The sequence below is a fragment of the Notolabrus celidotus genome, chromosome 2 (genome assembly GCF_009762535.1).
Source record: "Notolabrus celidotus isolate fNotCel1 chromosome 2, fNotCel1.pri, whole genome shotgun sequence".
Lineage (NCBI taxonomy): Eukaryota > Metazoa > Chordata > Actinopteri > Labriformes > Labridae > Notolabrus > Notolabrus celidotus.
The window spans coordinates 29,878,256-29,904,896 of NC_048273.1; the positions used below are offsets into that span (position 1 = coordinate 29,878,256).

Consider the following 26,641-nt stretch of genomic DNA (forward strand, 5'->3'; position numbering starts at 1 on the left):
TTCATAATTCAGCTCAATTCTGAACTGTCAACAGGAGGCTGTAATACACAGCAGTAAACACACCGAGGGTGAGTGTGTCCCGCTCCAGTGCGTTCCTGGACGAATGGCGTTAAGTATCGTTGACTAAATCAGGATGGCAGCCGAGAGGCGTGCAGGGCAACGCTGCATGTTAAGTGAAAGCCTATCATTTCTCTCCATGCTCCATAATAACAACATGCTGATGTTGATTTCTGTGTTTTGGTGTGATAAAACACATAATAGTGCAGATTTTACAGTGACAAAACATCAGCGTGATCACAAAGGTCTTTTCATTAATTGTGCAAAGCAACCAAAGCCATGGCAGCATTTTCCCTGAGCTGTCTGCTGCGGAAAGAAACAAATCTCTCTGGACTGACTGTGCCAGTTGGCTGAGAAAAGAGAAGACAATGAGTTGTGGGGATTACTGTTGCATTTGCTTACTCTTTTCCACTTTTTCTACAGTGATTTACAGTGAGCCTTCAGGAGTTTCCATTATAAACAGCCTCATAAGAGTTTCAGTCAGCAGCCTCCGTGTTTCCAGAAGAGCCTGAAACTGCAAAGATACTCATGGGACTCGTATTGAAACACACTCCTCTGCTGTATAACAAGTAGCTTACTGCAAACCCTGAAGAAAAATCCAGTTTGCATCTCACAATAAAGAGGTGATGAGATGCACACTTTGTCAGGAGGAAACATAAGTGACCGACCTCTTTGTCTTTCTTTGAGGAGATACTGATAAAAAGAGAGACACTCAGCATGTTTACATGATGTTGAACAAGATGATTTCTTACGTTAGTCTCACCAAAACTGGACATTAAGATACATGTAAACATGTTAATCTAACTAAAATTGCTCTAGATAGAATTTCTCAAAGTCAGATTAACATACCTATAACTGATAATTCATGCACCTCAATTAGCCCCAAACTGGCCTAGGTGTTCTGCACATGCTCCACCATTTGTCCTAAAAGTCATAACAGCATAAATATGCAGAAGGAAGTGGAGTAGTGAACAAAACCACAACTGAAGCAGAAGAAGAAGGAAAGTAAATAAGACAAAGCTATCCTATTGTACGTATGGAGGGTACAGAGCTGTAAAGTTGTCCATGTTTTCACTGTTTGACACAACACAACAACCTGTTTGTTTGGTATGTGATATAAGAGGTCAGTTGGGAGAAAGTCTACTAGTGTCTAGCTGACAGGAGGCATATCCTAACCCACTGCAGCAGAGATGGACACATTTTTGTCAATAGATCATTTCAAGCCCAGTGCTTGGAAACTACAGAGAGGACAGCCATCCAATTAAATTGCCTAACAGAGCTAGAACTGTACCTCGATTTGATCATGCATGTAAGCGTACTGACTGCAGTGTATCTATTTCTGACTTCTAGATAGTAAAGACATGACATAAAAGAAGAGGAGAGACTTCATTGTCAGACTTCGAAAAATAACGTTGCAATTTCATGGTCAGTGTATCAAAACTTTCAGTCACACTGCAGTGTTAAACTGATCAATATAAAAGCTGATCACAGCTCCTGTGAGGATCTGCAAGTTTGATGTTTGCAACTTGTGGACTACGGGTAGTCCTTTCCTCTTTGCTGATCTTGTCTTGTACAAGTCAAAGTAGAGACAAAAATCTCCTCCTTCTGTCTTTTTACAGTCAAATGTAACATTTTCTGTCAGTCTTTATTGAGTTAAATGTAAACAAAGACTGTTTTTGCATTGTGCAGTAAATCACCTGGTTACTAATTATTGACTTTATTATGTTTACTGATAAAAAAAAAAGAGATGTGAAATGAAACAAAGAAAGGAAAGCTACCTGTCACAGCATCAGCACTCCTGTCATGAATATCTGTCTGCTGTTGCTTTTTTTCAGTTTGTTTCATGACAATAAATTCAATTTCCAACTGTGACCAAAACTCAGAATTTGTTTCAGGAAAGTGCATTAGTCTGTCAGAGCCAAGCTATTTAAATCACTGCACCAAGTGATGCTGAAATGCTGACACAATTATAACAGCCTGTCTCCTGATAAGTCCTGTCATTGTCGTCCTTCATAAACAGATTTAGAGCTGGAGCAGAGAGCTGTAATGGAGTAACAGACAGAGAATGATAAGGTGATATTGCCCCAGGGAGCCGTCTGGAACAGTAGACTCCTGAAGAGTGGAAAGTAAAATATTCAGCGTAGACTCCACAGCTGGTGGACAGGAACACTCAATATTAGTTTGCTCAGGAGGTAATTATTGCTCAGTGTCCTCACAGACACGCAGGGAGAATGAGGAAAGTTAAGACTGACATGGAGAAAGAAAAAGAGAGAGCGGTTTTATAAATGAAACTTTAGTGTTCTATAATTGTTTGCCTCCAGACTTCTGGTATTGATCATTTCTTCTCTTTTACCACTTACTCAAACTGAAACGAAGTATGTCGTTGCATGAAAGGGCTTCATAATAAAAGACTGAAATGAAGATATTTTGAAGTCAGAGTTAAAGACTCTCATGTCCTTTTAATATGGAGCTCTGGGCTGGAGGTGTTGAGCATGGCTTTTCAGAAATACTGGAAATGAGTGGACTTCATTTGCAACTTTCGAATATGTTCACATTTTAAGCTGGTGCAACATACAACAGAAGAACATGCTGCTGCTTAGAAATGTAAAACCAGCTGAAAAATGTTCTAAAAACTTAAATAGAAACTTTAATTAACAGGAAAAGATCAGTTCATCCCAACACCTCCAGATCTTGCAAATAGACACATCTCATTATTTAATTTGTGCACATAAATACAGACTATTAAAGACATTAAGAGGATTTTTTTTTTGCCAAAAACACAAGTTAAACATGTGCAGGACAAGATCAGCGAATAAATCAAAGGTACCACTTTGTCCATAGGGGGCGCTAAAATAAACAAAGTTGCTCCCTGGAGCTTTAGGAGGTCTTAGTCATTTTATTTATGAACTTTAGAGAGACCCAGAAAAACTCCAGGCTACCTTCTCCATCCAGTCTCCGTGCAAACTTCCTGGTGGATTTATACTTGCAGTTAACATCTTGATACCTTGGTTCAGTTATTTCTGTACGGCATAAATATTCATGGCTAGATGAGCAAGAACTGTTCTCACAAACAGCAACTAAACAGCCATTATTTATTCAAAGTTTAACACTGAACAACCAGACTAGTCAACATAACCACTGTTTTACATAAACGCTCATTAGATCAATCAATCAGTTATTTCTTAGCATCAATTTGTTTAAAATTATATTTCATAAAAGCAGTTTTATACCTGTGCACTAAGCAAAAGTGCAGGTGCAGTGCAACAGCCAGAGGGACAGACATTACAAGTATTATTTCAAACCAACCAGCACAGAAGCCAAGAAAATTTTGAGTAACGGCTCTGTGATTGGGTCATTGATGCTTGCCAATATATGCAAACAAAGCCCTGCTTCAAATGAGTGATCGGCACAGAAAGAGAACTGAAAAAAACCAAAACCCATAAAACCCCAAACTTTTTAATTTCCACAAAAGTTGGGCAGAATAGTTTCCAAATCCAAAACTTGGATCTGCCTTCTTTTGAAGGAATTATGTCTGAAAAATGATGAGGTTAATCTCCTTGCTTTTGACAGTAGTAACTGTTGTCTCCTGACATGGTTGATACATTGATGTATCCACCAGTTTAGATTTTCTGAGGTTATTAGTTTTATCTGCAGTCATTTTGCAGCTTCATCATGCATCGTGGTGTGTCTTCCTCTCCTCCCTACATTCTGAAAGATATGTGGGTTCAAATATCAGAGTGTCACCTTCTTGTTTGAAACAAAGATGGAAGTTTTTCTTTGAAGCTGAAACATTTGACTTAAATGTATAATTAATAATGGGACACACTACCATGACATCACACATTTAAAGGAAATAAATAGCAAGAAAAAATGTGTGACTTTCAAATTTCAGTATCATTATATTTTAGAAAAATTCAAATGACTTTGTTTTTTTGTTCCTAGCTTTTTTTCAGGCTTAATTGAATATCAATTTAATTTATGATCAATTGTTAACCTTTAGTTAGGTGCCAGACAGTCAAATTTTTCATGACACAAAGTTTGAAATGAGCTCTGGATGAGTCCCACAGGAAAGTCTGCAGAAATGTGGACTCATGGAAACGGTGTAATTTGGCGTTGAAAAGTCTGAGTCAGAGCACTCACACACTCGATGATCTCGACAGTGGGACAGCACTAAGCATTCACACACTTACCAGTAACACACCCCAAAATCTGTCAGTCAGTGAGTGTGGGATTGGGACTGGGCCAAAGAGGACTTTGGAAGTGCTTTTTAGGGACACCTCTGAGAAGAATCATTTTCAGCAGGCTGCAGGTTGTGTGCTTGAGAGGATGTTTCCATTAGCTGGAGTCATCAGATGCAGTTATGACACATAATTGATTTCCCCCACATACTTTATTTCAGGTTTGAGTTCATCGTCCAGCGGTCAGCTCCTTGTTACTCTTGGAAGTCTGCTCGATGACCAGCACTGGCACCACATAAAGCTGGAGCGGCTCAACGCTCACCTCAACCTCACCGTGGATAAAAACACTCAGCAGGTTCACATCCCAGCGGAGCTCAGCAGCTGGGACATTCACCAGGTGAGAGAAAATCTGGAGCATGTAAAGATCAGAGAGAGACAGGATTTCAAATGGTAGTCCTTTTATAAATGTACATTATTAGGGTCAAACATTAACAATCTGACAGGACACTTCTAAGACCTTTCATGTTTCACAGCCGTGCACAGTTTGTTTACTCGGCTGAAGAATCCTTTTTGTCTTTTACTGATTTGGCTTCCAGGAACTGCACTCATTACGACTTTAATAAACTTCTTTCTCATTAAACAAACTAACACCAGACTCAATGCTGCCAGTTCTTATGACCTATGAAAATAACCAACGCCTGTAAACCCTGACAGCCATCCACTGAAGATAATGTTACTGTTTATGTTTTAGTTGTTTTTCCTTTTGTCAAATACAAAGTGCATATAAGCCGCTGTGAATGACTAAATACAAACTTATTACTGCAATATTGGAAGCATTCATGCTTAGCTTGCTTATTAATGTTCTTGTCTTCTGTGACATGTTACATTGTTGTGACATGTTACATTGTGGTTCAGTTAAGTCTGGGAACCGTCCAGGGCCATGGTTTGCAGAAACCCATTCTGTCAAACAGGAACTTTCACGGCTGCTTGGAAAACCTGCTCTACAACGACCTCAATCTCATCGAGCTGGCCAAAAAGAACAACCACCAGGTCTCTATGATGGTGAGTCAGTGTTTGCCAGCGTCAGCTCAACATCATTATCAAATCTGCCTGTAAAGTGACGTAAGCAGAAGAAAAGGTGACTGTGGAGTTGTTGAATTCTAACCCTATTAGTTTTTTGACACTTGGGCAAATTATTGCTTACTGTGCACTTTAATTTCATGTAATTAATCTCCAGGAGTTTTTAGTCATGAGAAGAAAAAATCTCCAGTATTAGAAATTATTTTTATTTTTGGGAGAACGAAGTGACCTTAGAAGTTCAGCCTGACCTCACGTTGGGATCCATGGCTATAGACAGTGGCTGTTTTCGAAACTGCCTTTACTAGAGGTAGGTACTGATTTGGCCAAAATTCAGTACACGCAATGTGATTTATCAAACCTGAAGGAGATAGCGCGCTGTATTTTTGCGTCTATATTTCGCACGTTTGAAAGGCAGGTGCAAACTGGCACAGCGTTACACACAAATGGCTGCGGGATCTGGGGCGAGAAGGCGGCATGACTGGGCACTTTAAACCCAATAAAGCTCATCATAATATCGCTTTGCAGCAAGCCTGCTACAGCAGGGCTTACAAGCATTACTACATTTTTTACACATGGTCATGTAATTTTGAAGTCAATCAAACTGACAAGAAGTCTAACAAACCAAGAGAACAAACACAAAAAAATTTAATAAAACAACACAAATTGAAAGCAGTTCAGCACCACGGATAGCGACCGCATCATTCTTGTACCCACTTTAACTTTTTCAACTAATGAGAGCACAGTAGGTCACTGTATCAATAGCTATAAAGTTTAGTAAAATTGGCACAGCGGCCCACATCTCACATATAAACAAAAAATCAACATGAACTAGGCTACTCAGCCTACTCGCCACTGTTTGGACGAGCCTTAAGCTCCGCGGACTTGTTCACCATGCGCTGTATGTCCATTTTCTTTGCTCTCAATAGACAACATGGCAAGTCCACTCAGTCTCTCCTGTCCAACCGTGCTCCTCAAGGGTTTTTAAATTATTTTTAACTTGGAGAATGAGCGCTCAGAAGGTGCAACCGTGACGCGAGCAGTCAAAATTAAAAGCAGGGCCTCACTCAATGCAGAAGTTACTGCTGGGTGGTTGACAATGAGCGTTTTTGCCAGATCTGCAACAGACTTTTGCTTTGGTATCTGGTCCCTGAAAGAGGTTCTAAAAGAAAGCAGCTGGCCAGTGAAGCTGGGGGCGATGTCCCGACTGTAGTCCTCACTGAGCTGCGCCAGGCAGCTTGGTGTAACTCTTCATCTCGTGCTTGCAGCAGTGTGTTGGGGTGAATGTCCTCAAACATGTTCACAGTTCTATTTAAGCTGATGAATCTTTGGGACAGTTGCTGGATGATGATATCAGGACATGCATTAATAACGTTCACCCGAAAGTTGCTCTCTGCGTCAGTGAGGCGACTGTCCTCATCAAAGTGACGCCTTACTTTTCTGGCCCTATTTGTTTCAAAACTGCGATTGACTTCCCAATTTAGTTGTGTTGTCGATTTTCCCGATGGTTAATCAACTTATTACTTAAATAATACAAAGACAGGATCAACTTGCAGCCTTTGGGGGTATATTGAAGATACAGCATACAGCTCACATCTCTGATCATCCTGGACAGACAAACCCAAGAAGCGCCCCAAACAAATCCTTTCCTCTGCTTTTATGGCCTCCAAGCGACGTCACTGTTCTACGTTTATCCTGATAGTTACTATGGCAACCACCTCCTTCATGGAGGTCTTGCTTAATACTTGGCTCCCTTCTTGCATCCTATCCACATATTGTGCAACTGGGACACGTACGCAGTGTCAGCTTTCCCCTCATATCATATTGACCTGAGCACTTACTTGTGAGAAAGTGAACTAATGAACCCCTTTTAAGGACAAATACTGTTTTCTTGGGAAACCATGCAACACCACGTATAGTGCCAACTTCCCTCTCAGGTCACTTGTTTGTGAGAACGTGAACAAATGAACCCCCTTAAAGACAAATGGAGAGAACATCTGGTTATTGGGAAACCCCGTTCTCCTGCTCATTTCTGGGATTTTAGATCATAATTCGCCACAACAGTTGCTAGAGCAAGAGTGGGAGACTTAGCCTCATCAAATTACTCTCTAAACTCCATCAAAACACTGATTGCGTTTTGGAGTAGAGTAGATGCGTTTATTTCATCGGCAGATCTTCTGGGTTTTTTTCACAGCATTCACCTTTTCACATGGCCTCCCAAATCGCGTTTCTTCTGGCAACTCTGAGATGTCTCTACTGGAGTTCACCAATGTGTTTGTTTGCCTCCTCCACAAAGACCTCCAACTCCATGGCTTCAAACTTCATTGATCATTTAAGGCCACTCTACTCTCTCAAACTCTCCATGGGGACAGCCAATAGCACACGCAAAATCCTCATTAAAGGGCAGTCCGCACCACTTTTGCACTTATCATTTGCGCACGCAGTCATAGTAGATCACCCGCAACACGCCCAGAAATAGCACGTGCAAAATTATAATTTGCACACGCAAATTAGCGCTCGTTATTTGGGATCTTAGTAGATCAGGCCCTAAGTCTGCCACAACATACAGATAAAAACAACAATAGGGAGAAGGACCTTTATCACTACAGTCATACCCTGTCTTGCCTTTCGCCCCGTAGCGTCTGATGACAGGACGGAGTTACTCTGCCCATGACACTTTGACTGAAAAGATACAAGTGTTACAAATTATTGCATACGTATCAATGGACACTATCACTTCTCTCTAAAATAACTGTGAATATTGTTCCATCAGTTCCTCATTGACCTTTTGTAAATACTGAACACTTGCTCTGAACAGCTGCAATTAGCAACTTCATCTTATATCTTATTTTAGTAGAGCTCATGGATAACTCCTGATCAGGCTCTGACTTCTCTCTCTCTCTCTCTCTCTCTCTCTCTCTCTCTCTCTCTCTCTCTCTCTCTCTCTCTCTCTTTCTCTCTCTCTCTCTCTCTCTCTCTCTCTATATATATATATATATACATAAATATATACACATCCCATAATTTTAAGTTTTTATATCATTTAATGTGTATTTAAAACTGAATAAGTACTTAAAGACTTTTAAAAACTCTGAGCTCTTCCTTCTACTGTTTTCCCTCTTATTTTCCCTTCACGAGTGTCACCATTACGCTAATGGTCACTCTCATGATTATTATTGTCATTATCGTTATTTTCATCATCATCTTTACTTCAATATCTGTCATCTCCATCACCATCATCATCATAACCACGAGCATCACCATAATCTCCTTCATTATCATCACGAGTGTCATCACCAGTGTCATCACTCGCACCGCCCAGAGCAAAAAAACACAGACAGATTAAAGTGAGAGACTTTAGAGAAGGAGACAAATGAAAGAGCGAGGTGGGGGGGAAGGAGGTGGAGAATGACAATGAGGAGCGAGTGAGAAAACAAGAAGGGAATGGGACAAACTAGAACTTTGCAATGCATGTTTGCAATAACAGAAAACTTGATTTGATATAAATTATGCTTTGGTGATATGATGGGAAAGTATTGTGCCTCACATTGTGCTGTGCAGGAGATAAACCTGGATATATTACCAAGCATTATGCTAAGAACCTGTTTCCCTCCTAAGGTTGTTGGATTTTGATGTGTTTGTGAAATTGTAATTAGGCTCCGAAACTTTGCATTCATGTTTCTGAAAATTCTGCTTCTAATCTGATATCAGTTAATCCATAGTGTCATTTCTTTGTCCCGTTGCCATGCCGTGGAACAGGGGATGTGATACAAATAATGACCAACTGGTGTAAATGCTGTGTGACCCCGTTGCTTCAGGTTCTCCAACTTATTTTAGCCGCTCAGCGTATATCAATATGGTAATATGGTAGGTGTCCTTTTTCAGAGAGCTGCTGATGGGACCTCTGTGACATCAAGTCAAACTGAGTCAGCCCCAGCACTCAATGAATATTCATCTTGTATTATCTCTTCATAATAATTTCTCTCTCTCTCTCTCTCTCTCTCTCTCTCTCTCTCTCTCTCTCTCTCTCTCTCTCTCTCTCTCTCTCTCCCTCTCTCTCTCAGGGCAATGTGACCTTTTCTTGTGCTGAGCCAGTTTTGGTCGCTGTGACGTTCACCGACTCCCAGAGCTCCCTCATGTTGCAGGGACTGAGGTCGTGGTCTTCAGGGGTCATCTCCGTGGCACTGCAGTTCAGGACCTGGAACAAGGCGGGGCTTCTAGTGACCTTTGACCTCCCGCAGCAAGAGGGAACGGTGTGGTTGTACCTGAGTGAGGCCAGACTTCGCCTACAGATCAGTAGAGCTGGCAGGGCTCAGCTGGAGCTCAGTGCAGGTCAGTTCAGTCATGATTTTACAAAATTACAGCTGATCGTTGAAATGTGTTCTCTTAGCATAAATCCAGAGCCAAAACATTGAAACACAGTAATTTGTCATGTCTATACAGAAAATAAAGTGTTAAACATTTAACCCAAAAGGCATGATGTCAGATTTGCAATAGGCCTTTAATCCCAATGAATAAAGTGACTGTACCAGGCTATGACCAGAGTAGGGGTGTGTCCAGAGGGGCAGCCGTGATGAATGGGCCCCTCTTGTGATATGAATTTTAGCCACCCCAAAATGCTGAACTATGATTGGCTGTAGTGCCTTGTCAGAAGCAGGACATTTGATAAAATCAACTATTTGGACGATGTTTCAACCAAAGACTTCATGATAAATGGACGTGATATCCCTGACGTCACCCATCTGTTTCTGAAGCCCTGTTTTGAAGCCTATCATCAGTGGGTGCAATATTGGAAATGTCGAAGTCAACCTAAATTCAGTTTAGCTAGTGTGAGATAAAGAGGTGGGCTTTGAGCCTCCTCGCTAACAGCTACAGTGTTTTCGCCTGTCAATCAAGTCAGCTGTGTAGCTAATAATGGAAAACTCGTAATCTTGCTATCGTCTAAACTGCTGAGTTATGAAAAAATTCAACGCGCGTACAGTGTGTGCCAATCGAGAAAGGAGCAATTCAGACTAAAATATTTTTTTGTGACAGGCTGTTAACATGGTTATTTTTTTGAATCTGTTTGTATGTGGTTTTTGTTACTTCCAGAGCCAGCCTCAAGCTGACACTCGAGAAACTGCAGTTACTTTTTAGCACTTCCGCTTTGGTGTCATTCCTCACAGCCTGAGGTTGCAGCTTGGTTGTAACACGTGTTGCTCCTCGAAGCTTTCTTTGTGTTTAAACAAAATGCACTTCTTTTTGTTCTTACTATAAATTGTAACGTTGAACACAGATCATCTTTTGAGTCCATAAAGAAGTAAGCTTTGAGGATTTACATGTAGCCACTCTGCTGTGTAACTTTGAAAATTTAAAGCATGACATGCAGAAAGATGTCTGATACTTAGATGTTACTTAAACGATATGATTTGTGAGGACTAATAAGGGTAAACAAGAGATTTGTGTGTGTGCATACATACTTCTTGACACGCACCAAAGTTAATCATTCATCTGTTGTCAGTTGATTTACAGCTTTTATGTTTTATGTTGCGCTCATACATGCACAAACAATATCCCCTTACTGTCATATTTTCATTTTAACACAAACAAATATGAAATGGTTCCTTGACCTCGGAAACAGTAGCATCTTGTTTTTTAGATCCAATGGCAAGCAAACTGACATGTCATAGTTTTCCTGACAGGTTTATTGTGCATTTGTCATTATTTGAACAATGTATGGTCTTCTGGTCGAATGGCAACTTTGACTCACTCTGAAGTAGGAGATCACTAGATGTGGTTGGAGGCTCCAGTGTGAGCTAATGATCAGACTTTGAGTTGTGATTTTTTATTGGACTGAAATGTCTCCTTCAGTATATTAAGGTTTTAGGTACTTTTACATACTTGACGATTTCTTCCTGACCTTCAAAGCCCTCCATAACCTGGCCTCTTATTACCTCATGACCTGCTCCATCCCCACACTCCTGGTTGGAGTCTGTACTCCTCCCACGCTAAACTCTTAGACACTTATGACCGAGTGCCGCTGCCTCTCCCTCTGGAACTCTTCCAGAACACATCTGAGACTGTACTGACCTTTCACAATTAAAATCGCAGCTCAAGACCCATCATTTCAGATCTTCTTTTAAATACTGATACTGCTGCTTTTGATATTTGTTTTAATGTGTTGCTTCTTTTAATACGTTTTATACCCTCTCCCTTTTCAATGTGACTTTAATTTTTTTTTTAATTGTTGTTTTATTTATTATTATTGTTTTATTGACTCAAAGGAGACAGGATCCTGACATGCAGCAAATTCAGATGGCAAAGCATATGAAATCAATTATAGGTCGTATAAACATTAAGATATGAAGTAACTAAAACCTGCTTGCTGTCATGTGTGGGTCTGTTTTTGAATGAAGGCTCTGGTCTGAACGACGGTCAGTGGCATTCTGTGGAGATGAACTCCAGGCAGGATCAGCTGAGCATCACAGTGGACAAAGATGAAGGAGCTACCGCCCACACCAGCATCCCACTTCCCATGACCCCAGAGAGTCAACTCTTCTTCGGTGGTAAGAGGACATGAATCCTGCATACATTTCATTGTTTTGTTACCATTTATAAAAATACATCCAGCTGAGAACGGATGCCAACCAGCATGCATCTCCACCTAAAAGCCTCCTCTTAGCAAATATTTAAAGTTGCACCTCAAGTATTTTGCTGACATGCATATATAGGACTGTTTAAAATTCATGGAGGTACTCGGGTAATAATTATCATCTCCAGAAGTCCTTTGCAGGTTTAGTGCCACCCACAGAGGGATGGAGTCGTAAAGCTTCTCCGTCTCTCCCCCTCTTCTCCCTCCTCCTCTTTCCTTCAAGTGATCCTTCTCCTCTTTTTTTCTTTCCTCTTTCCCATTTTCCTTTTCCCTTTTGGCTCCTCTTTATTCGATACATTCGTCTCCCTCCAATCACCTTCTCAAGGTCTCCCGTCCCTCATTTTTTCCTCTCAGTACTTGTGTATGCTCACCCTCCAAGTAGTCTCAAAGACACATGCAGTTGCAGACGCATGGTATGAATGTCCCTGATTAAAGTCTTTATTAACTCCTGCTGTAGTCACATGGTACTTAACCTGTATGATAATAAAATAGCCTTGAAATTATAAAAAAAGTGCTTTGAGTTTGACTTCAGTGAGATTTACAGTCTTTTTTTGTTCATTAAAGAGAAATTTAGAGCTGAAACTCCAGCGCTATAACTGACTGTTTCTTTAAACTTCTTCTTTCATGCGTCATCATTGTCGCTTCTAGAAAGAAAAAAAAAAGAAGCTCAGACAAAATCTTCTTTTGAACTCCCAAAATTCAAAGTGACAATAAACAGTGACTCATCTTTTTCCTTCTCTTCTGCTGGGAGGAGTAAAGCTTAGCCCCCGATGGGCTGACTGTACCAGAGCAAGGCAGAGCCCGGAGCAGAAGTGCTGCATGGCCAGGGTTACGAACATGTGGGATCAACCTTAAGCATAAATCACTGATGGATGAAACAGAGTTCATTGGCATGCATTGTCTAAGACTAGTCTTAAATGATTGCCACCTTGGACTGACTTTTTTGAGGGTTTAGTGAGTGTTAAGACTATATGCACCAAAAAAGAAGCTAAAAAAAGAAGCATTCATGAAGTTAAAACCAAGTGGCAACCTCCGATCTCAAACTATGAAGCCCATGCGGAAGTGTTACAAACTGCAATTCATCGAGAATCCGCTTGAGGCTGGCTGCAGAAACACCGGAAACCACATAGACACCAATTCAAAAAAGACTATCTTTACAGCATTAATAAACATGTTTACAGCCTCATTCAAAAAACGGCTTGGCTCTTCATAGCTAATTTCTCTATCAGCACACACTGTACGGTGGGTGAATTTATTTCTAATGTGACGGTTCAGAAGACATTAAGATTATGAGTTTTTGCCCAAATAAGGACGTAACTGACGTGACTCCGGGTCTGGAATGCATAGCTGTTGGCTCGGAGGCTCACACTACGTCACACTCTAGCTGGTTGAGTTCCACATTTCGAATATGGCTGCTGCCGTCAATTGGCTTCAAAACAGCTCTCAGGAACAGATGGGTGACGTCACGGATACTCCATCCATATTTTATACAGTCTATGGTTAAAACTAGCTAAGAGCTTTGATGTCATCCACATTTTTACTTAAAAATTGATGAATTTAGTTCTTCCTCTTGATATTGTGGCTCTCTTTCCTTATTTAACTGGTTATTTTGTTTGTCCTGCAGGTTTTCCTTTTTGTGAAGCACTTTAAGTTGCATTTCTTGTTTTAAAGGTTCTTATAAATAAAGTTAGTTTAAAAAACAGTAGAAAAATGACAAGCTCAGAGTTGAAGGTCAGGCTGTGAATATTTCAGAACATAATGTTCTGGGTTGGGAGTTCAGTAACAGAGTGAGTTGGCCTTTTCATTAACCGTCACATGGTGACTTTTTGGCAGAGACTCTCAACATGTGTTTGAGTCGAAACATATTCAGTGTTTTTCTCAGCCTGGCTGTCAGGGAGGATTTTACACTCTGATTTGAAAACAAATCATTTATTATCAGTTTCAACACCCATGAATGTGATTTTCAAACCCCTGAGGTTAATCACAAGTTGAAAGCTCATATTAAAGCTGGCATCCATGTTTCTCACATGAAATGACAGTTAGACATGACTATGACACCATCAACCTTCTGTTTACACCCGATAAAAATGTTACATTTGAAGCATTTCCAACCAGAGTTAGATTTTCAGCCCAATCCATCATGAGATTTCTTATAATATGAAATGTGTCATATAAAACCTATGATTGGTTTTTGCTCAATCCAAGAATTTATTAGAAAAATATAGCACACTGTTTGTTCTTTGCACCTAGTCTTGATAATATTATATTATTTTGTGATCAGCATTTACTTTAACTACAAACTCACTATTACATGTTTGCCTCACAAGTTTTACCATCATGTTAGTATTATTTTAACACCACACTTAAGTGTAGCAACATTTAAGACACACTGTCTCAGCTGGCTGAACAAACTTAAGAGGGGGATGTTAATATCCTTGTTTCTCCAGCCGTGTATGGTTTTGACTGATGTTGGGTTTAGACATGTATGATTTTTAGTGAACAATAACATTCAGATTTATATTCATATGACATTAGTTGAGACTCGCTGCTGATTGGATGTGATGTGTTCATTTCCTCAGGTTGTCCTGCTGATGAGGATAGACAGGAGTGTGTGAACCCCTTCAGAGTGTTTCAGGGCTGCATGCGTCTCCTGGGTCTGGATAACCAACCTGTTGACCTGATTAAGGTGCAGCAAAGGCTGCTGGGAAACTACAGCCACTTACAGATTGACATGTGTGGCATCATAGACAGGTGAGTCTTTGTTTTAACCATTATTCTTCATGTGTAGACAAGTTTGAGAGGGTTTGAATGTCATGCTACGTCGACAACCAGACACGTGCTGTTTGTGTCGTTAATCCACTTTGACTTGAATCCGTAGGGATGATCGTTTTTCTTATGACTGTTCCTCAGTTTTGTGTGTTGCTCTGGTTCACTGTTTACTTAGGTCATATATCACTCTAATTTGCTTATTTGCTACTGTTGTGACACATGTGTAAAGTCATACTAAAGATATTTTGGCAATCATTTCTAATTTTAGTGCACCTCCATAAGAAACACAGATGAGAAGTTTAATTAAAATAGTTTGGGTCCTTTCATGAAGAAAGTTTTGATCAAAAGTACACACCGGAAGAGCAAAGCGTCGATTTAAGACTCTTGAGTCTTGACTGTCCTGACATTCAGCGACAAACAAACAATAGACAATAGAAACATAGACAAAGGAAGGAAGATTGAAAGGGTTTTCTGATGTCTCTGTTTTTTCCTGTCTGCATTTCCTATTTATAACAACAACACAAACAAACAAACACATTAATTGATCTTACCCACAATTGGTGTCTGTGTATCCAAAGCCTGTCATTCATCTGTGCCATAAAGACATCAGATAGTCAAAAAGATACCAAACACGAATAAACCAGACACCCACTGCCTCGATTGCAAGACACTTAAGTTAATTTTCAGTGAAACCTACATGAAATAAATACTCACTAAAAAGCAGATCTCCACCTGAGGATAGTAAAAAACTCATACACAGTTATAGAGTATAGAAAACTGATGCATTTAGGTTTTTTTTTTATTAGTAACATACAGGCATCTGAAATATAGATTTTCCTCAGACTCATCCCTCTACTGCTCTATTTGAGAGACACAGAGAGACAAGAGTGTAAACAAGGGAGGCATTTTGAGGACTCAGCGACCAGTACAAAAGTTGCACAGAACAAATTCATCCTGCCAGACAGATGAAATCAATATTAGACATGTCACACTGGCTGGAGCATCCCAGCGGCTGATGTGAACAGAGGCTGGTACCCTGGACAGCTCCTTTACTGCTGACTAACTGCAGGATCAGGACCTTGGAGAGTGCTGCTGTGTGCAGGTCAGACTCTTAATTCAGAGTTCTCTGCAATTGTGGGCATATTAGTATCTTTGTAAACTCACTCATTTTTTAAAGGTTTGTATGTATTGCACATGTTTTGTACAGCATATAAATTCTCCATTTTTAAATGTGACAAAGTTTACCTGGTTTGATGGATAGAAATCAATACCAAAGTCACTGCAGCTGAGAGGTGAAAGAGAGTTGACTACACAATATTGCATTTGATGGGTGTCCCCTAACACTTTTATTAAAAGAGTGAAAAAATAAATTGAGATGTCAAGGAGCACCATCTGACAGCCCGCTCACAGGGGCTTTTCACTGAAGAAATAGTTGGAGGGGAGGATAATATCATAATCCACTCTCTTCCCTCCACACAGTTATGTAAGTTTCCAAATCTGAACCATCTCTCTTGGGTGGCTAAATCACTTTGTTTATAACACAGAATGAAAGAGATCATTTGAAAAATCCTTCCCAGAGGCACAAGATAAATCAGGGATTGAAAGGAAGAGCACCAGGAGCCTTTTATTAATGCAAATAACTCCCATTCTTGGCCAATTTACATCCTGGTTACACCAAACAGCTTTCCTGAGGAGAGACTGAAAGACTAACTCCATGTGCTACTAAGTGGATTAAACAGCACTAAAAGGGGAATGTTTTCATCTCCTCATTCACTTAAGGTGATTATCAAAGCCATAAAAGAGAAGGAAGTTCTCCCATAAGTGTCATAGACGGATCAGACTCTAAAAATAGTTCAATAGAATACAGCCATACATAAGATCATGAGAGGTGGGGTTTCCCAAAGTTTATAGTACACTGAATCCCCATTCCAGGTTAGGTAGTATAGTAAGGTAGAATCTGTAGGCGTAGGGGGCCTGGAGATTGTAATATTGAGTAATTACAATTCAGCAGGCGTTGGTAAACAGGAGAAACAGTCTGTTTGAGCTGCAAGAAACGGAACCTATTGCATCGACATCCTGGCTTCAATCTGTGGTAATCTGATGATGAATTAGTGATCTGTTTTAACAGATATCTTCATGCGGTGAACAATCTGTTCCTGATCAGAAATGTCATCTTGAGCAGGAAACCTGCTTGATGCTGTTTTGCAAAAGCCAATTAGATTTCCAGACTTCCTGTAATGCACCAGAAATAATCGACCTGATCTCCATTCAACAAACAAGAATTTATAAAGTTGATTTCATCCCTGCTTGAAGACAGACCTAACAAAGCTTACATCTGCATGATGATGTTGTTGTTTCTAACTTAAGACCTGTTCAAAGCAAGTTAATGAAAAGAAGATACATTTCTGTATCAGGTTCATATTGCTGAAGAACGCCAGAGTGGAGCCTCTGTGTTACTCAGTACAGTGAAACTGAGGCTCACCAGAAACAGATGAACTGGCACTCCTTTGGTGTATGTAATGCACCAAGACATGATAGTATTTATTTTGCAGTCATATCTTGAGCAGTAACTGTATATTTATATGGACAACACACCTCCAACCTCTCATTGTGAGATGTGGAGCCAATAAACTGCCTCAATTCACACTCACATATTGCACTGGTGGGGCCCTGGCATGCACAGAAATGATGTTGCTGGTAGAGCATCAGGACTGACATCACGCCCCTTCAGCTTACCAAAACACACATTTAACTCACATGTACATTATCAAAGAACCCTCAGGGCAATCAAGTTCACAGCAGAACAGATTCTTGTGTTGATTTGAAGCAGACTCTCACAGTCATGGAAAGCTCAATCACTCTTGTGTCAGTGTTCATTACGTTTTCTCTCACTGTTCCTCCTCTGCTCTGCTAATCTGCTACAGAACACTGCAGGAGCTGCATTTATCAACAGAGCTGTCAATCAATCATCTTTTTAACATCAAATAAGTAATTAAAGCTAAGCCTTTGACATATATCAGCATTACAGGAACTAACTGCTTTGGTAAAAACATGTCAGGGAAAAAATACATGTATTTTTATTTTCTATATCAACCTGTGTTCCCTCTATTATAAATACATTTAATGCCACTTATGTTGGCAGTTCCAAAAATATCAAGACACTTTAATACTCTAAGTATTATTTGTTTAAGTTTGGGATTCACTGTTACTGTAACATCTGTAAAATACGTGGCATATGTTTTGTATGTACGATTCAGGCTGTTTATAGTGGGGAAAAAGGTTTAAACTGTGTTCCTGTGAGACGACTTCCATTGCGCTCAGTAAAATGCTGTCTCTATGCAGATGTGTAGGTCTTTCTAGTGCCATCACCATCCTGCCAGCTACCAGAGGAGTGGAGCTCAGCCTACAGCGGTAGTTTGAGGTTGGATTGACCCATTGTCCAGGACCAATTCACAGAGACTTGCGCCCACCCTCCTCTTGGTCACTTGTTGTCTCAAACAGAAAAGTCTTTTCAATCAAACCAGCAAAAGGCATGCCCCATGGTTTATACTTAATAATATACTATCATTTTCTTGAAATGCATGATTACAACTTCATGAGATAGAAAATTGTTAAACAGTGGGTTAAACACCATAACACAATAGAATAACTCTCTCTACGGTGTATTTGTTGCAATAGTGTTTAGGACGCATTACAATATTTAAATAACAAAAAAGGTATTGAAAGTGTGTCACAAGCAAGGTAAAAGACATAGTGACAATGAGAATGAAACTCTGGATGAAATGTAAACAATATTTTGGGTATTACATGTAATTGCTTTCTTCTTTAGACTATAATGTGATGGTTGATACTAGCCCGTATGCTGTCTGAATATGAAGCCGGAAACAGTATTAGCCTGTCCCAGCAGACAGACCTGGAACAGGTAGAAAAGCCAGTCAAAGGTCGAATACTAAAACACAAATCACATTGAGGTATTAAAATGGTGCAAAAAAGGCGCTTTAATCAAAAACCTGTAAATAAGAGGAGGGAGGTGTTCTGGACTATTTTCGGCTTCCTTGAGTCTTACTGTCACTGTGACCTTGTTTGGCTCAGAACAGGCACGAAACAAAGAAGTCAGATTTGAGGTGTTCATGTAAAAGTTTTGTTACCTGCTATTGATTGGTCTCATTGTAAAGAGGGTGTGAAGTCTGCCATTGCTTAAAATAGTGACAAAGTGATACAGATGTGTTTAATTTTCTCAATAATGTCATTCATTGTGAAAATAATTCTCAATATTGTTGACCTTTTAGCTTACAAGAAGTGTGAGCCCTAGAATGTGACGTTGGGAAAATGTTAGTTGGAGTATTTTAGCTGCAGTTCAACCACCTTTACAAGCACTTTGTTTCAGGCATACGACATCTTTTGGACACTTGAGACTATGAAGTCTCTGAACTTGCCCGCCCCTCCTGCCCCCCATCTCTTTCCTTACTGTATGAGTGTGTGTGAGTTCATGTTTTGAAGGCGGATAGATTAAGCTGTCAGAAGGCAGTTATTCTGACCTCTCTGCTTCTGTCAAATTCCTGACAACTTAATAATACACCTTGTCAAAACACACTTACACATCCACAAATAGAAAGAACACAGGTCATCAGGAGGCCCTGTGTTGTTTTCTCTGATTGTCTATGTATCTGTTTGTCTGTCAGGAAGTGACTCAGTGACATGTCTGCTCTTCACTTGACCAGAGACTAACAGACACACATGCACATGCACACGCACACACATAGAGTACATCTTGCTCCCAACATTTCTGAGCCATTCCCAAACTCCATCATGTCTGTGCTTGGATGTGATGTTAGCTTATCCAGGACCGGGTGCAGAGCAGACGTAAAGCATAAAATGACTCCCCTCCTCCCCCATGCTGCCCAGCAGTCGGCAGATATTTGAAGTCTTTGTAGGACATCCCGGTCTGCCGTTGCAGTAATGGTGTGCAGATCAGGGGAGGAGCAGCACCGTGTTGGTTTAGCCCGAGGCAGTAGCAGAAACCTGGGAGATTGGATGCAAGTCCTGTGATCCAAGCTGTGTTATGGGACACTGCCACACCATGCTGGAAACTTTTAGATAAGCTACAAAGTCTCTTTACTCAGTTAAGCTAGGCGTCCTGTGATCTGACGGGTGGCACAGTCTGCTGTCATGTTGCAATGCAAATTATAAGTCGAGCTAGCAGCCCTCCAAAGATTTATATAGGGCACAGCATTGGCACAACCTGAAACTTTAAACCCTTTAAAGACTGATTGTGGATTTAGTGATACAGGTTACATCTCTGTTATGTGTTCCACTTAGGCTTCTGTTTCTAAATCTTTCTGTAATATTCTCTGCATTTCTGTTTGAGGCTGCATTTGGCAGGACTCTGTCGACAGCAGACAGAGTGTTGAGACAATGACAAAAAACTCTGCCAGCACTGCTGGAAAGAGTTGCCCACTGTGGCTGCAGATGGTTTGTGCCAAAACAACTTGTGTTTTTCCAACTTTTGCAGAGTGCAGTGGGTGCAGGGACTAAATGAAGTTGGAAAACTCAAGAGAAGGGGTCCCTGAACACATTTGTCTGTTTGTCTGAAGATAAAGTATTTTCTCTTGGCATTCCTACTTCTCCTGAATCAGGGTTGGAGGATGGAGGATTATACACAAATGTATTCATCCTCTAAGGTTATCGATTTGATTTGATGGACAAATGCTTATTTGCGTTCTTGCTATGAGTTGGACAGAAAGATACCACTATTACTCCGTCCTCTCATGAACATATATGATAAATACAGCGAGCATCTTGTTAGCTCAGTGCAGCACAAAGACTGAGAATAAAGGAAAAAGGTTTTATTTTATTTTGTTTGAAAGGTTTGTGAAAAGGCACGTCGTGGTTACACTGGGTGTTGTATGTCTCACATTTTATTGGGCATGGGAAGTCTCCCGGAGCCAGCATCCTGCCAAGAAATGGTCTCATTCATCATCCCCTTTAAAAACCACAACTTCAGTTTGTTTTTTTTGCCACGTCTGGTCAGAAGCAGACTTGCTCTTTGCCCCATCTTCCTCTCTCTTTGCTGAGCTGTGCTAAATGACTGCTGGATGAACACATCTTAAAGTCATGTCAGAGCTCTTGGAAATAAAGCACACTAAGCTTATTATGTATTTGAGTATCCCCAAATTCTTAATTCTGCTGCTTAAGCTAAAAGGTTCTGTAGGTCCATACTGGTTTATTATTAAAATTGTAATATAGTTATAGAGAAAATGATCGAAATCTGCCGTGATGTTTCATCAACTTTTTGTATTAAGACGCAAAATCTATTGATCCTAAACAATTCTGATCTTAAAATCATGAACATTGAAATTATTTTTTACTTAAGATCAATTCAAACAAAATGATCACAACAATGATCTTCCAGAGCCAGTTCGCACCCCTTGAGGGAGGTCAGTTTTCAGAGGGTTGCCTTTAAAAAGCATCATCTGTTATGGTGAGATTTAGCTTTGAACAACATGAACAATTAACAGAGGAACAAAGACACTGTAGATTTGAACATGATCTTGAGAAAAGTTCTGGACTTAGACATGTCTGCATTGGTAACCATCTACCTTCAGGAGATAAGTTTCACTAATGCCCCCTTCTTTATAAATCCACCTCTGGTTTGTCAAAATCACTGTAGCAGTAAAAAAGCAGTTCATCCAAATCTACTGACCGCCATGATTTCGACCAGCATCATTCCTCAACTGTGCTGAGTGAACACAGCCTCTCTTTCAGCCTCACTATCTGCAGTCCCCTGACCTCAATTCGTCAGGTTCACTGTCCAAACACAGTTGATATCCAGTCACTGCCTCCAGCTCGTTGCTGCTCTCTTCATCCATCCACCCCTTCATCACCCTCTGTCTCACCTCGTCCCTCCCACCTTCTCTGCTTTTTCTTTCTCCATGCTGCCTCATTTCCTAAATCGTCTGGATGCACCTCTTTTCTTTCGTCCTTTTGGGTACCTATAGCTGTGCTCAAAGAAGATTTTGTTAGAGTGCAGGTAGGCTCTTTTGTTTCTCTGGCTTTGTGAGGACTCTTGTAAGTGGAACATTGGAGTGAGAATGTTGGTATGGTAATGTATTAATTATGATGATTGCAGGGTTTAAAGAAAGGCTGTGCATTATAGGGGTTCTCTGGAGTGTGAAAGCACCAACACTGAGGTGTCTTAGTGGGGGTGTTAACAGCACCTAACTGAAATACTTTTTGGAGGTGAATTTTATAAAAGACAGTTTTCATTTTTTAGCCATTCTATTTAGGTCAAAGTGCATTTTTATTGAGAGTGTTACACTGCACTTTATTTGTCTGTGCTTTTACATCAATCAATCAATCACTATTTGTTTAGCGCCAAATCACAACAAATGTTGTCTTAAGACTCTGTACAAACGGAGCAGGTCTAGTCCGTACACAATATAAATTATTAACAAAGATCAAACATCAAGACAGGATTAGATCCAGAGAGATGATAGTGGTGAGATGAATAGTAGTTGTTGTTGCTGGTGTCTGTCACATACACAGTAGCAGGCCGTCTATGGCAGCAACTCCGAGGAACCTACGATACAAGGGAGCTCAGGGACTCCAAAGATGAATCATGATTACAAATATATATAAAACGTATTATTCATACTTGATTAGTGATTCACAAATTGGGAGGCATGGCCCTTAGAGGGGTTTTCAGTTAAGATTATTTCATCCACCAAGGGGGGCCTGCAGGATAAGTTTGGGACCACTGCTTTGTACTATTAAAATGTTGTTTATCATCTTTCTCATTTCTAGGACTGAACAGCTCTCTAGGTTTTCATTTTTTTAGGAATAGTGTGCATATTCCCTAGTTGAATTTTATATTTTTATTGATCACATGTTGTATGAGCCACTGTTTCACAATTAGTAGAAGCTTATGTATTTCTGCATCTATTTCTGTTCACCATGGATTTCATCCGATGCACAACCATGGTGGGTTGTTTTGTGGTTTATGTTGTTTGGGGATTTTGAGATTGCCAACGGGGGTTTGAGGGGTTTGCAATTTTCTGGTGTAGGACTTGTATAATCAGGGATAGTTACACAGAAGAAAACTCAAAGCTCTCGACAGACAGATGATCAACAACACAATACTAATACTAATACTGCTAAGTAATACCACAGGGAGAGCTTGACAGCAGAGTTGGTGCATAAGCATAAAGACAAATATGCAGATAAGAACAACAAAAAGACCAAGATCACTTTGTTTTGTCTGTAAGAAAAAATGAAAAGGAGTTTGATCAGAAAGCAGTTTAGACAAATGTGGGAGGAAACAAATGTGTTTTGATGTTTTGCAATGAAGTGGTTTTTTTTATGTCTCTTAAAACATAAGAAAATAATAATGGATATATCATGACTTTGCTGTTTGAGAGACAACTTGTTACAACTTATAAAGTTCTGACTCTTACTGATGCAATCTAAGTGAACAATAGTAACAAAGAGATGTTTCAAACCAGCTTCTCTTCACAACATGCATCTGCACTCAACTTGAAAATAAAGACTTGTGAGATTGTCTTTTAACAGATTGAAACTTTTTTGTTTTAAGACCGCTTTTATTCACATCCCTCCTACACGCCAGATCATCAGAGCAGTCAGGTGTGCAGAAGCTCTTTTCATATCAACATCCTTGAGAAACTTTTTACAGAACTTGACTGACAATGAGCTCTCTCTCTGTCTCTGTCTCTGTCTCTCTCTCTCTCTCTCTGTCTCTCTCTCTCTCTCTCTCTCTCTCTCTCTCTCTCTCTCTCTCTCTCTCTCTCTCTCTCTCTCTCTCTCTCTCTCTCTCTCTCTCTGTGTGTGTGTCTCTCTGTCTTTCAGGTGCTCCCCCAGTCACTGTGAACATGGAGGAAGATGCACTCAGTCATGGAGCACCTTCCATTGTAACTGCTCCAACAGCGGCTACAGAGGAGCCACCTGCCACAGCTGTAAGCAACCAGCAACAGGGCTTTTGCAGGTCTATAAAATATAATGATGAAAGTAGAAGTTAAAGTGTTGAAAAATGGTCAGTAATAATAACTAAATATTTTTGGCAAACATTACATTACTTTAAATAAGTGCTAATGATACATATGAAGTTCTTTTTCCTGGCAACTAGTAGATTTCCAAAGTCCAATTCTCCTTTTTTTTTTTGTAGCTCTTATTTTGGTCTCCACCATGTAATATCTGGCTCCATAGTTGCTAAATCTTAAATGAAGTCCACAAGCTAGCAAAACAGTTACCTAGTGCATTAAAACCAAAACATTGAGCTGAAAGAGGCTCAAAGGCCAGTATATGTTTAAAGTAGTGAAAAAAGTAAGACACAAGTTGAGACAAATTTTATGGAGCCCCTAAAGTGACATGTGCAGAACTTTTGGAAAGTATCTCGTGCGCACAAGATACTTTCTCTTTCTCTTTCTTTACAACCACATACCCTCGAATCTACGCTACTGTGATTGGCTGAATCGGAGGGAGACATCTGATTGGCTACAGACATTGCCCTGCTGAAAAAGATGCATTTGTGAATCTGACCACGGCAGGAGAGTCTCAAAAATTCCACACATAAATGCAGTGAGGTTCACAAATTACAAACGGTTCATAAATGCAGACTAAACCGTTCGTATATAAATGTAACAAGATACAAACTTATTGTATATTTGTGGATTTTTATTACATATATATAAAACAATAAATATTTGTGTGTGTGAATTAGAAATACGTTTGTGAATATTGTTTTTTATTTGTGGATTTGTTTTAACAGTTATATAGAATGATATACATTTGTGTGTGAATTGAAATACATTTGTGAATCCTTCTGTTTGCATTTGTGATTTATGAGACTGTATCCCTTATGCCTGAACAGACCGTAAGACTTCAGAATCCATTTTAGGTACTGTTCTGAGACAATCAAGCCGTGACGATGTGCAAGCAAAGCCGTGATATCTCTATAAGGCAGCCCAAGGTTGAAATAAAGCTCAACTAACTGCCGTATTGCCATTTTAAGATCGAAACTGGTTGATCTCCAGTGCTTACTTGGTATCTTATGCACACGAGAAAGTTTCTCGTGCGCTCCTGAAAGTATCTCGTGCGCACGTGAAACTTTCTCATGCACACGAGAAAGTATCTTGTGTGCACAGGAAAGTATCTTGTGCGCACAAGATACTATCCAAAAAAAAATGTCTGCACATTTCACTTTAGGGGCTCCATAAAATTTGGTTAAAAGTTTCAGAAAATAAGTTGATATAAACAGCAGAAAATTATACTTTATTGTCGTATTATGTATTTTAGTTTACAATCACAGTTTGCTTTACAGTAAATCTGATTCAACAAATTCTGACTTTAAATTAACACTTTTCTAATATAATATAAATATAAAGATTTACATTTGTTCATAAAAATAGTAAACATGTTTGAATTACAGTCCTATTCTTTGAAAGAGCCTTTATTTCTCATGAAACATGAACAACAAATGAAACCTCTAAAATCTCACTAACGCAAGCTCATAATAGAAAAATGTTATTCGTTTAATGAGAAATATTTATGCAGTTATAGTTATTGGCAGTTTGGGACAAATATCAGCTCCACAGAAGTATAGATAACCTCTATATCTCTATTATCAAGGAGTGCCACAATCAGTGTTCATCTAAATGTCAGATATTTTTGAAATTCAAACAAATGCTAGATGAAGCCATCAGCGAACAAGCGCAGGATTGATACAGTATTCTAGACGTGTTCTGTTTGAGTTTGCTTTAATAACATTGAGACCCCACGCCCCCCAACAATTAATCTCTGATTGTTTTATTTCCCCATTCATTGTTTCGAGACTTTAATTAAATGTGTTCAATCGGGAATAGACTGAACAGATTGAGGTACTTTATTATGCTGAGTAAATTAGACTTCCATTTAATTTCAGAGTCTGTATCAGTTTTGTTTTTGGCTCTCCGACACCTGCACAATGTGAGATATCTCAGTTCGAATGTATCACTTTACTTAAAATGTGTGAACATATTTTGAAGCTGTGCGTGAGTGTGGGTATGTTTCTGTGTTAGGTGTCTTTAGAATGATGTGACTGGCTGCATTTCACTGTAAAGGTTCATGCTGAAAGTAAATGGCCTTCACTTAAACTATATCAAGCTGCCACAGACTGAGAGCCACTTCAGACACTGGATCAATATCTCCACATTTTGTGAGATATAACTTGTAATAAAACGTTTAAATGAAACATTTTATTTCTCAGAAATGTTCCAAACTTTTTGAGAGAAAGGGATTCAAAGACAGGTGCCAGCTGAAAATGACTTCACTGCAGAGATTGGTCAGTTTTGAGATATGGCCCAACTTTTTTATAGACTGTCGCTGCTTTTAAAATACAGGAAAATATGATGAAAGATACTCTAAAATATCAGGCTAGACACTCAAACTGCATAAAACTCCCAATTTTAGATAAAAGATAACTCTCTGGATCATTTTCAGCCAAATTTGATACGATTGTAATATGGCTTTTTTGGTAATACAGTGCAGACGCACTGTGTCACTGTTTCCACAGAGAGTTAGCTGAAGAAAGAACAAAGAGATAACTTCTGATCGAGATGAAAGCAACATTTTTCACCCACTTGAAACTTCAAACAGCACGCATCAACAACAACTTGAGAGCAGGCGGAGTAAACTTCTTTGTACTCGCTGAATGTTTTTCTCTCTAGATGTTTGATGTTTCCAGGTGGCTCATTTGAAGTGGTTACCATAAAAAGACGCAATTGAGAACTGAGACAAAACAAGGGTTTACTTTCCATACAAGCAACTCTTGTATGTATTGTTGAGCCTTGTCGGAAGATAATTGAGTCACATTCTGTACAGAAAATAAAGTTTCAATATCTATATTTAATCTTTTTAGGTTATATATCTTCTACCTGTT

General features: G+C 39.6%; 1 protein-coding gene across 3 annotated transcripts in view; it reads left to right on the forward strand.

The window, feature by feature from the left end:
- The window catches only part of LOC117806654 (contactin-associated protein-like 4), a 111,701-nt gene that overhangs the window by 49,512 nt on the left and 35,548 nt on the right, over window positions 1–26,641 (forward strand). For all 3 annotated transcript variants that reach the window (XM_034675638.1, XM_034675646.1, XM_034675653.1), the window contains 6 exons: window positions 4,457–4,632; window positions 5,151–5,297; window positions 9,377–9,644; window positions 11,708–11,857; window positions 14,523–14,694; window positions 23,575–23,681. In XM_034675638.1, the coding sequence (XP_034531529.1) occupies window positions 4,457–4,632; window positions 5,151–5,297; window positions 9,377–9,644; window positions 11,708–11,857; window positions 14,523–14,694; window positions 23,575–23,681 (1,020 nt within the window). The remainder of the gene's footprint in view (window positions 1–4,456; window positions 4,633–5,150; window positions 5,298–9,376; window positions 9,645–11,707; window positions 11,858–14,522; window positions 14,695–23,574; window positions 23,682–26,641) is intronic.